Source organism: Solenopsis invicta, chromosome 1 (assembly GCF_016802725.1).
Source record: "Solenopsis invicta isolate M01_SB chromosome 1, UNIL_Sinv_3.0, whole genome shotgun sequence".
In the NCBI taxonomy this organism is placed as follows: Eukaryota; Metazoa; Arthropoda; class Insecta; order Hymenoptera; family Formicidae; genus Solenopsis; species Solenopsis invicta.
The window spans coordinates 19,194,564-19,207,263 of record NC_052664.1 but is presented as its reverse complement, the minus strand read 5'-3'; the positions used below and the strand labels follow the sequence as shown (position 1 = coordinate 19,207,263).

The window sequence follows — 12,700 nt, the reverse complement described above, 5'->3', positions numbered from 1 at the left end:
ATATTTTTATAATTTTCATATTTTTCAATAGCAACAAGATGCAAAGTGCGTTTACAGACGAGAGAAAGAATGATTTTGCTAGAGTCAAAGCTAAAATTTTTTTAGCTGGATATAAATCTAAAAATAACTTTTTGTTAGACCAAAATAATTATGTAGGACGCTCAAGCTGGTTGCTAGAATGTCAGAATTTTGTGCAACATTGCTCATCGTGCTTAAACGTTCTTCGTTATTATTTCGATTATCCAATAAAATAATTATTTTTAAATCTGTATCTAGTTAAATTTCTAGACACTTTAGCAAAGTTATTTTTTTCGTGTAGCAGTAACAGACAACGCGACAGGAAAACAGATAATTTGCGCGAATTAGGAAATATAAGAAAAGATTTTCCAATTATGGAAAGTAATTATTTTTGCGAGAAAGCATTAAATTACGTGGTAAAAGTAGCATTTATAAGATAGTTATTTTTGTGAGAAGTTATTTCTACAGGCACTAACGAAACTTCTTGTCATTTCTCCCGACCCACTTGCGAATCTACGTAGTCCGAAGTCAAAGCTGGAGTATAATTCAAATTTAGTAAGCCAGATCTAATCTGAAACTACGGAGATCCATGCTAACTTGTTCAAGATGTTACGACTGGGGCACTGCATTGTCATTCAGCTACTTGTCTTCTACATGTGGCAATTGTGATGTATTTCTGCGCGGTCAACGTAAACCGCTTGCAATCAAGTAACACAGTTAATGAAAATACTTCTTAACACTTTAAAAATTTTTGACATTATAAAAAATAGCAAGTAAATAGAAATAGAGCAAAATCAAATAGCTTATTAGAATTAAATTGAGCATTTCTTCTTTTTGTGATATAACGTATAGATTCGTAAAAGAAAAATGATTGTTTTACACAAGAAGGGAAATGTATATTATATTAATCGTATTCTCGTTGATTCGTATTTGAAAAGAAATATATACTTATAAATATCTTGTTAATATTCCAGGTAAGTGTACCACTTCGCCAAGTACGACTGAGTTTTTCTTTGCAGAATTATTTCTAAAACTCGAGCTACTAACAGTAGAGCTGAAACTTTAAAGGAACAAGTATTACGCTTTTCTCGGGGAAAGCGTAATCGTCATAATTTAACTTTTCCGCGAGTAATTTCAGTAGCGAAATTATTCTGCGGAATTATATTAATTCGATAAAACAATGTAACTTGGATTTTCTTATCGTAGTTCAAATACCTCAGTTCAGAATGACGCAAAAAATTTTATGTAAAAGTAGTATTAAAAAGAGGTTTTTACTGAATACTTTTATTTTATATTTCGCGTCATATTTTTAAAAAATTCTGCATCGTATAGTTTTGCAATTTAAAAAATATTCAAGCGCGCGTTCCTGAAATTCAAAAAACAAACTCACGTTATAAAAACTGTCGTTTGCGTCATTTCGTGCATGCACCATGCGTTCTCACTTCAAAGCTACGAGATCCGTTTGATTAAAAGCGTGACCAAACTTTAGATAATACTGACTCAACTAGAATTCTCGCAGTTTGTCCTGCCCCTCTTCCTTCCCGACAGATTAGGATGAGGTGCCGATGGGAAATTCAGCAATAATATTGGGTCAGTCGTGATTTAAGTGCGACCAAATTCAATGTGTCAATTAATAACTTTGGAGGTCGAATCACTATTTAACACAACAGAATTTTGGAGTAACTAGGCGAATCCTGAAATAAATTATCTAACGTTACTTATTAACTAATTATCGACGAGCGAAAGACAATTTGTCACTAACCGTGTGTCCATCCGTCTCGCTACGACAGCGAAATCGAGTTTGAAGCTTAATTAACGAAGCTAATTTAAACTTGACCACCAGTGCGCAGCTACCACATTTCGTGGGCTTGTGGATTCGCCATCTTCATAGTTTACCACATATAATCTTTTCTCCTATCGTGCAATTAATTTCTGAAAGCTTCATTTATCTTTGTAAAAGAGACTTTGATTGAGTTTCGTGTTCCCTAAATTTTAAGGTTTATCTTAAAGCTCTAAATTTTGAAATATATTGTGAATTGCACGTAGAATGAAAAAGAGATATTCTTACTATTTGCGTGAGAGGGTAACTAGAGATCTTGAATCAAAATCTTTATAATCAAATCGAAGAAATGCCTTAATAATATCATTTAAATTATCAGTAGCTTCAAATTTTTCTTACCATTGTTAAAAGTTGGTTCAAATTGGTATTTGCTGCGAGATACAAATTTATAATTGAAATAAAAAGAGCAGATTAGCACGAGGAGCTTATAAAGTGACAGCTATTACTTAATATTTGACGCACGTGAAAGCATTCGGTTTACTATTGTACGCAGTATTGCCGACAAATAAGTGTGGTAAAATATTCCTGTATTTCTTGTAAGTGAAAAACCACTCGGGATAGAATAAAAGATGCAGCATTATAAAAATTTTTACTCTTCTCTTGAAACAAGGGAATTTTATTTTTTTGGAAAAGAATCCGTTTGAAGTCAAGTCTGTGAAATTGGCCAAAATGAAAGCAAATAAAATGTACTTTGATAGTACAATTTCGTTTATATGTTTCTACTTAAAAATAAAAATTTTAGAACCTGATATTTTTTTTTTTTTTTTTTTGAGGAAAGACTTAAAAGCACTAGCATCGCAGCATGTATAATCTCAGCTAAGATTTTCAGTCTAAATTCACTACTAAATATTATTAATTTCTATTGTGGAAAGAAAATAGCACAATAGATTTAGCTAAACATATTTGGTTCTAGCAGCAAATATTTTTTTTCTATAGCATCTATATTTTAACAATTAATAAAATGAGCTTTGTTAACAAAAATATTAGCTATAGCAATATTTTAGTTTCATTACTTAATTTATTTTCTGTCTGATGACGTAGAATTCTGAAATTAGCGATGTTTTTACATTCAAATAATTATTTAGTTACTTTAAATTTTCAGTTTCTCTCTCTGGTTGAAACAATCCGTGAAATATTTAAAGTATCTCTTAAATTAAACTACAGCTATCTCTTAAATATGGTCAATAATCTTGATAATATTTAAATGCTGATGATGTAAACAATTTTTACAAAGAATAAAATAGATGTTTTTCAAACTGAAAATTATTTGAATTAGAAACGATATTTACAATTATGTTCATGTAAAAGTTCTCAGTTTTTGTCATCAAACTACCTCGTTGCTAAATTTTGTTCTCATCGTCTAAGTCAATGGCGAAAGTGTCCGATAAAACCGTGGCGAATGATCTCGGTTGAACTTTAATTATTCGCGTAAAACTCGCCAAGAACGCTCGTTCCTGTTTTATGATCCCGAGTGATGGAAAAATGGCGATGGAAGAACGAACTCGGGGCGCGGCCGCGCGAGAAGCGAAACGATTCTCTCTCCGTGTCTCTTGAAAACATATCGCACAGAGTATTTTGCAGTGAGTACTTCCGTCGGACTTTTGTCGATATAAACTGTCGACATCTCGTAAACGAATTGAATGGAGGAGAATGAAACAAGATACTATATCCGCTTATCGGCCTTTCTTTGAACTGTTGTTTGCTTAAAATTCATCAAAGTTACGCGAGACATCTTAGGAAATGGAACGAGCAAATTGCGACACAGAAAAGAAGAAAAAAATAAAAAGTCGATTAACTTAGAGACCGGCTTGTAATTTCAATACGATTCTAAAGCTTTATGAATTGAATCTTCTGCAATTTCAATATAATAGATTCATAGATTTCGAATTGTATATCATTATCATCATTATTTCCATACTTATTATTATTGCCATTATTATTTATTTAAAAATATGAATTAATATCTGAATTAGATAGAGATAAATCAAAGAACAGATTAATTAATTTTTTTCTTTCTCTTTCTATATTTTGAGTTAATTAATTTTCTGAATTTCTGTAAAGATATTCTATTTAGTACCCGGTTATTCGATGGAATTACATCCGTCTGGTGTTCTAATTGTCGCAAGCGACGCTTTTAGTAATTTAACTGACAGATTTCACCAAACGATGTATGGAATGCGCTGCTAGTTGAACGTGCCTTGAGATATAAGTAACTGTTACGGAGATGTCTCGTAAAATAGAGCGTTGAGAGACAAGTAGTAATCGACGACACAAGTCAGGCAGTGCACGCGTGTAAGGCTGCTGCCTCCCTTCGACCGCGATGGGCGACATTCCTCGCGCATTTCACCGGAAGTTCCATTTGCCATACCGCGATTTATATGAGGTCACTGCTGAATCTCTGACAAATGTATGGCCGGGGAAAACGGGAGACCTGTTGGTCCGCCAGACCGTTAGATTCGTGGAATCATCAAATTTCTCCGATTGTCGGACCTTCTGCTTTCAGAATAGTTGTACAAGTACGTTTTGCGATTTGAAAATTATCGTATTCCGATCGACTGTATTATCCCACGATTATCTCTTCTCCGAAAGATGATAAAACTAATTGATTTATTACGACCTAAACTAACATGTACATTAAGAAATTATTGTTTGCAATCTCATCTGTTTTCTCTTCTCATCTTTGATGAGCTTGATATTCCGTTGCGTGACCTACATTTATTTCTTGCAGCTAAAATAATAATGATAAGTAAGAAAGGTGTGACATTTCTCGATGTTTCAAATATCAGTATTCGAATTATAAAATATTTTTTTTTATTTTAATAGTTAATTTTTTTAAATAATTGCCAAATATACAGTTGTATGAACGTTATGGGCAAACTTACCTGATGAAATGTTAATTTTAATATTTTTTTACATTGTTTATGAAACATTAACTTTTTATCTCATTTGATGTATAGGTAATTAAAAAGAATTTTATATAGCTTTACAAACCCTATTTAATACACATTGTAAATTGATATGCACGCACTTGTGTATATGACCATGCGACCATCAAGAATAAATATTGATCAAATGACATATTGCCTCTGTCCATTAACTCTTTGCTGATGCACCGCTGATAATAATTATTGCTGCTCGGCCCTGTTATTGGCGGACGCTAGGCTGTGCGCCAGTGTTTGCCCGTAGATGTGATAGATAAAGTATGTATAACAATGATCTCTCTTCCTCTCCTTCATTGAGAATATAATAGCTCTTCTATGTTATTTAAACACGAAAATTTTACGGATAGAGCGAAAGTCACGAGAAAGTAATAAAAAAAAGAAACATTTCGCAGCTTTCGTTCAAGTTGAGGATTTTCCTTGAAAATCTTCTTTCACATTTACACGATCACCATACATGGAATAAACAGGCAAACTGTATATACTGTTATTCTCTCACGAAGATAAAATTAACGGGAACGCAATACACTTCGACGAATACTATGCGGTTTGCTTTGTCGACGTATAAACCTGTCGCTCTGTCTCTCGCGAAATACAAACAGCGGGCACTAAGGCACTTGAACATTTCGCATCCATTTATTCGTAGCAACGAAAGCAACGATCAGCGAAATCGCTGCTGTATTCGAAACACTCCAGAACACTGGTATCTCGATACTGAAGTGCAGAAGAAAATTCACATTTTCTAGAAGCAACCGATTTCAATTTTTATGTAGAAAGGCGCGCATAATCAAAAACATTGTATATTTTACGTTTGTTGAAATATGAAGAAATATTCTGACGTGTCGTTTTACATTTAACTTGGTTTAGATTTTACTTTGCATTACAATATAAAAATTCAAACATGTGCTCTCGAAAACTTTATACAATATATGTATAATTATTCTCGGATTGATCCGTCTCGTTAAAAAAATTGAAAATATTATATATATTCGAAAATAAACACGAATTAATACTGTTGTTTTTTGTAGCGTGGAAAAATTAAGATCTGTTAGATTATTAAATTAAACGAACACAGGTTTTCTCGTCTATCTAATAAAACTTGATTCTCTTGCGGTAGGAATATTCGAGCGTAAGTGTGTCTGTCGTTCTGTCTCGCGTGCTCTCTTGCACGGTGGGAAATATAATGAGTTTGCCACACCGGCTTGCGAAACTGCGGAGATTACCATGAAGCTGCGGTCCATACGATGAAATGGATCTCGGTTTTTAAATAACTGGGAAACACGAGTGCCCCCGTGGAAGAAAGCGGATATAATGGATGAGATTTTAAGTGGATTTATCCCTTTATCGCTCGCGCATTTTGCCCATTCATCGTGCACACGTCACGGTAGTTGCTCTTGCAGCGCACATAGAAAAGACTTCGTATTACATTTTAGCGTGAACTTTTGCCACGCGTATGAATCGATAATATAATGTTAAAGCATTATTGTCACTATCTACATGTTGACTTAAGATGAAATTTAAAAGCAAAAAGATGTTATTTATTCGTGCTCTGGTGGAGGAAATAAAATGTCAACTTTACAAATGTGACTTTATTATTATAGAATAAAATAAATCCTACTTGAAGATGGAAAAACATTTCAAGCTGAAATTATCTTTATGAAACTAATTTTAGGCTAATTTTTTTCAAATGTGACTTTATTATAGAATAAAGTAAATCCTACTTGAAGATAGGAAAAAATCTCAAGTTGAAATTATCTTTATGAAACTAATTTGAGGCCAATTTTTTTTTTTTAATAGATGGTTATACACACGCGTATCACTATACACACGTCACGTAATAATTCTGATAGCGTTTCGAGGGTGATACGATAAATAGGTAAATAACGAGTTTGGACCGACCCGCTGATAACCACAAAACGCGCATAAACGTGGTAGAATCTGCCGGAAACAACGTAGCGGCCGCTTTAGGGAATATCGAAAACGATTGTGCATTTTCGAGATCCGCGATATAACGCGCTACTGTGCTGTGCGGTGAAATTTAGGATGGCAGTGTTGTAATCTTTGATTTATCTATTTAATTATTTGCATGATAGAGAGTACATTTTGCGTTGAATTTCAGGAGGTTCCTCGTCGTTCGTTAATATTACACAGGATATATACCGGAAAATCCATACATAATAGCTCCCTGTCGAATATGATGAGAACTTGCTTTGGGCGAAAATGTGTTGAGCATCTATTGGTGGGCGACCGTATTCAACTTTCGTATTAAATCTCGAATTTAAAATTTCATTAATATAGATTAATGATGCATTTTTTTTGGTTCTTGAGGGATGTCTAAAAGATGGAGTTTTAATATTACCAATGGCCATCTTTTTGTGAGTATGCACGCGTTAAATTCGCTTCGGCCAGGCAGTTACATGTATAATACGTACATATATAGGAGCTTCGACGTGGTCACTTGCTCACTCGCTAATGAAATTTTCATTTAAATCACGTTACCGTAAAAGGCAGACGGTGGCGAGTAGATTTGATGACTAAATCTAATCTCACTGTCGCATCTTTTGCTAGGCTACGTATATACGCCTGCGATCTCGGGAAAATTATCCATTAAGAACTTATTATTTTTATAGTAGCGAAAAGAAAATTAAATAAAAATATTTCAGATTTTTCGACTTCTCCGTGGAATTGAATAATTGAATTGGAGGTTTACGCAATTTTTGAAATCATACTCTCGGAATAAAAAATTCCGAAATTATAATTTTTATCTCTCTCTTCTTTTTGACTTTTGTAATTTTGTGATATAATTTATAAAGTATATCTGTGTGTTTTAGCACAGTAAAGAAAACAAGCAGAGAGATCGGAAAGCAAAGTTATTACGTTTTCCTACCCTGTCACGAAATTGCAAGGCAGAGATTTCTTTCCCGCGAAAGAATCAATATTGCAACTTTTCCTTCATGAAACACTCACTTGTTTGTTTCAGAAGAGTGGCGTGGTGTCGGCCAGGGTGCTGCGAGATGTCGAGAAAGGTAAGACTCGAATTGAATTTTTCGAAACGTTGGTCGCGCGCACGGTCGTCGCGGCGACGTTGAATGAAATTTTCAGAAACCTATTTCCGCAATAGCCGCCATGTCGGTGTGTTACAACTTTTGCAACGCATTTTGCACCGGCTGACGGTGCTTTCTAGCCTCACGTTGCATAGCATCACACTTTGACGAATGTTTTGAAATGCTGTTTCGTCACCAGTCACCGCGACGTGTTTTGCAAAAATAAAAGGTGGCTCCTGCATTTTGTGCGCAATCAACGTGATAACGTGAACATGCCGTGCGTGGCAATGCGAGCGCGATATTTGGAAACGTTTAGCTGAAGTGCATTAAGGTAAATTTATGGAATTACGTCACTTTAAGCGAGAACTAAAATTTGTGACGTGGTTTTTGAGGGAAAAAAAAGTAAAGTGATCTTGGATAAGACTATGAATTTTATCTACACAGAAAAAATTAGTATTAAATCAACAATTCATTGTTTCATATATAAGCAAGCATATATTTTTGTTTATTTTTAACTTTTATAAATGTTTTCGCTACTTTACAATATTGACTTTACACAGAAAACTAATTAGTATCAAATCAACAATTTATTGTTTCACATATAAGTAAGAATGTAAAATCTTTTTGGAAGAACTTATAATCTTAAACAAAATGCTTACATAAAGAAAATTTTTTTTTCTTGATGTAAGCAAATTATGTCTGTTTAAGATTATTAATTCTTCCAAGAAGATTTTACATTCTTGCTTATATGTGAAACAATGAATTGTTAATTTGATACTAATTTTTTTTCTGTGTAAAGTTAAAGCGAAAACGTTTATAAAAGTTGAAAATAAATAAAAATATTTCTATGTACCAAAAAATTAAGTGCGAATGACCTGCAAATGATCTGAATTACGCCATCGAAATTCTAGGTTGGTCTGATTTACACTACTAATATAAACCAAACCACCTTCTTTGTGTATTGGCTATCTCTATTTTACAAATTATATAATTATATGACGCTATTTTATCATTTTTTGAATTTTTAATATTAGTCGTACAAAACTAAAACGCTTTGTATTACAACCTAAAATTATTTGATTTTATCATTTTACAGTTACATTGTCACATTGTAGTAACAATTTAAGAATGATTGTAGCTATGGGCACTGACAGATTGCCAATATATGGATTTCTGGGAACTGCTTTTTACGGAAAATCATATTATATGCGTTTATTTCCTTTGATGGAACTATTCGATACTTTGACGGTGCTTTCCAATAATGTTTAGATGCTTTTAATCAGCCGTGTTTTATTACAATCACAAAACAAATTTCAATGGCGTCATTCGAGTCAGTGACGTGATTCTGTATATTTATTTTAAAGTTTTTCTTGCAGATTCTTTAACATAAGATTTATTATACCATTTATTATTCAAGAGTCGCAAAATCAATAATAAGAGTATTTAATTGAAAATGATCAATATAATATTCTTCAAGCAATAATGAAATTGAATAGATCGAAATTTATTAATTAGAGTAGACGATTAATCGGATTCATATTTTTCTTACAATCCGTTTTTATAAAAGCAAACATGTTTCAGCACTTTTTTGATTTATTTGGGTATTTATTGTTTATATGCAATCATTTACGTACCATGCTTGATAAACAACGATGTATAATAATTTGTATTTGCAATATCGCAGGAATGATTTTAATGCTCTTAATAAATTTTATTATCATAAAATAATCCGTTGCCGTCGGCGTAAATTTTTTTCATTTGCAACAGAACATTGCATTAACAGACAATAGTGCGTTAATAAATTGACATATTTAGTATTTTCCTAAGTAGAAAAAATTTTTTTATACATTTGTCTTTACATTATTTTAGACAATATAATGAAGAATTATTTATTTACACCTTTTATATATTCAACAAATTTATTTATATTGCATTCTGTCGGCTCATTATCTTTCGTGATGTGTTGCAATAATAGCTAAAATAATTTTAATATTACGAATTAAGAGAGATTAATAAGTGGGTCAATGACCACGAGCCAGTTAAAAAAATAAATATTTAAATAAAACCATTTGTTTTTAACTAAGTAATTCTGATATTAATTACGGATTAATATCATAGGGTCAATAATTATAAATTGAATAAATGTTTAAACAAAAGTATTCAATTTTTAACTAAAGTAACTTAAATATTATTATTGATCTCGCGACTCTGGAATAATAAATGGTGTCAGTAATAAATCTTATGTTAACGAATCTGGAAGAAAAACTTTAATGCACTTTTCTATTTCTTACTTTCATAACGAATATAAAAAGTGGGTACTTATAATATCGTTAAAAATTATAAAAAGAAGCGATAAAATGTCTCCAAACTCGCACACTGTTCTCAAAACTTTCTAAAAACTTTTTACAATGCCTGCAGTGAGGCTGCGTTTGACCTTTTTTAAAGCAATTAAGACTTAATATTTCATAATCTCTTTAATTAGTGTTTCCAGCGGGGTTAGACCTATAAACCTTCCAAACGGATTTAGAACGACTATTTAAAAAATTTATATTTTTTTTTCACGTAAAATAGTATTTGAATATTTCACGATTGTCGTAGTACTTGTAAAATTATTTTAAATTTGCGACGTTCAGTTATGTTAAACAATTTGCAAGATTTGTAAATGAGATTTTTTAGTTGTTAAAATTTTTAAATGTACATAGGGTCACTGCATTAGTCAATAAACGTATAAATAAAATTTTTATGTAATTAAATTTTTAAATAAAAAATATTTTAATATATAAATTTAACATATAAAATCTTTATGAAAATTAGACCATGACAAATACAATTAATTTGCAATTTATTATTTTAAAATCTTATTATTTTAATACTTTTCTGAAATAATTATTTACTGCTGATTGTTCAGCGATTGGTACAATGGCCCTATATATTAATATTGCAAAATATCAAAATATCAAATGTCATAAATATCAAACGGTACATAATAACAAATCCAGCTTAATTGCCTCGAGTCAACTAGACCCACGTAATACTTGAGTAGCCTTAGGGATGATACCTACACTATCTCTTCAAACTATCTCTTGGCATTGCGTCAACAATCTTGCTGATGCTTAGATCAGACTAATCTAAACACCGCTGGTAATTCCATGAATCCCTAATATTCGCGTACGCGCTGCGTTTCAATCAGAATAGGAATCTGAGCGTGAGCGCTACAAGTTTTCGATTAATCATAGCCACCTGCTCCAATTTCTAAAACAGTCGCCTTGGTAGCGCGCGCGTCATAACTTGCCCACGTTCGGACATTGTCACGGGAGAGACGCGGAATATTGATTTCTCAGCCCTCTCGAACGCGAGGCGTGTCTGTACCGCTTACAACGGAATGACCGCCTCAATTATTTTCGACTTTGTCCTGGGATTATCCTGCGCCATGTTCCGAAGCGCGAGATTATCATAAACGATTCTCGATTCAGATGGGCATACGGTATATTGCTTTTGCGTGGCCCGATGATCGGTGAACCGGTCGATACGTCAGCGAGGAAATGCTTACGTTAAACTTAACATTACATGATTACACGATAATAAGGTAATGCCCGTAGATGCTGAGCTTTCTCGTATCATTCAAACTTTGATCGCTCTGTTAAATCAAACTGCTCTACACAGATCGGAATTTTATATGTTTTATATTTCTTTCTTTCTTTAGAAACGTCAAAGAGATAACATGGTTCTATTGAATTCAATGGCTTTAAGCTTTGGTACGATATATTAAACACGACAGTCACGATACAAAGCCATCTCTTTCATCTCGTTTTTTTTCCCCCATGTCCATCTGCTGGTTTCATTTTATCATTATTCTGCCGCTATTCATCGTTCACTAATAATGTTAGAGAAATTCAATTTCCTTGTATTCATCTGTTACAGGGAATGTCTTGTTCAATGATCTATTTAAAATGAATTATCTACGTTTATTAAGTGTTATTATTATGTATCTATAAATACATATATACACATATAAAACAATACGTAGCAAGTTAATTGATTTAAGTCTAAATAAAATAAGATAAAGAACGAAACTTAATTTTTACGACACTTTACTTAAAATTAAAAATTTTTTTTTAACATCACTGCCTCGAGTCTCTCTTTTCCGTTATTGTAATTTTAATAATTAAATCTTAAATGCTCACTTAGAAAGAAACAACTTACTTTAAATTGTATTTTCAAGTTACCTTTATAGTGCTTGCAATTTTTCCTGAGAGATTCCATTACAAATATTTAAGATTAAGAAATTCAAAAAGAATCTTAATTTTAATGCATAAATAAATAAATAATTTTCTGCATGAAAATCACAATACTGTTAATTATTTTAAATTAAAAATCGTTTTTTACCAAGGTATTGGTGTATGATCTAAAACGTATCCTTGTAGTGATTTTTAATAAGTCGTTAATTTTTTAAATTGAGATTTACCGATTTAAATCAATTATATTGATATACGATGTTTATCATCATAGTGTGACATATATATCGATGAAAATCCCAAAATTTAAACGTGGACATCAAATATCTAGCATGTCCTTTTGTATATCCTCGACATTAGACAACGAAAACTTGAAACAATTGCACTTGAAACTCAAACAATTGCGTATAACGTTAAAGCGTGGGGTATGTGTGGATGCGGTCTCTACGTCTGCAATAGGCATTTCTATTTCACTTTGAGTAGAGCTGCCGACGCTTTAATCGAACTACGGTAAACGGGTATTCAAGTGAGTTTACGGACGGAGTCGATGAATTTCGCACTACAGGCGATTTTGCGATGCGAGCCATAGCTTCTCTTTCTCTACAGTCGTGCAACCGATGTTTG

At 32.5% G+C, this 12,700-nt stretch overlaps 2 protein-coding genes across 2 annotated transcripts in view; both read left to right on the top strand.

Annotated features, from left to right (window-relative positions):
- LOC105201139 (neurocalcin homolog) overlaps positions 1–12,700 on the top strand; it is a 203,610-nt gene that overhangs the window by 40,912 nt on the left and 149,998 nt on the right. The window lies entirely within an intron of this gene.
- LOC105201140 (neuronal calcium sensor 2) overlaps positions 1–12,700 on the top strand; it is a 185,967-nt gene that overhangs the window by 40,763 nt on the left and 132,504 nt on the right. Inside the window, exon 2 of the mRNA XM_011169042.3 lies at positions 7,778–7,823. Within this exon, the coding sequence (XP_011167344.2) occupies positions 7,778–7,823 (46 nt within the window). The remainder of the gene's footprint in view (positions 1–7,777; positions 7,824–12,700) is intronic.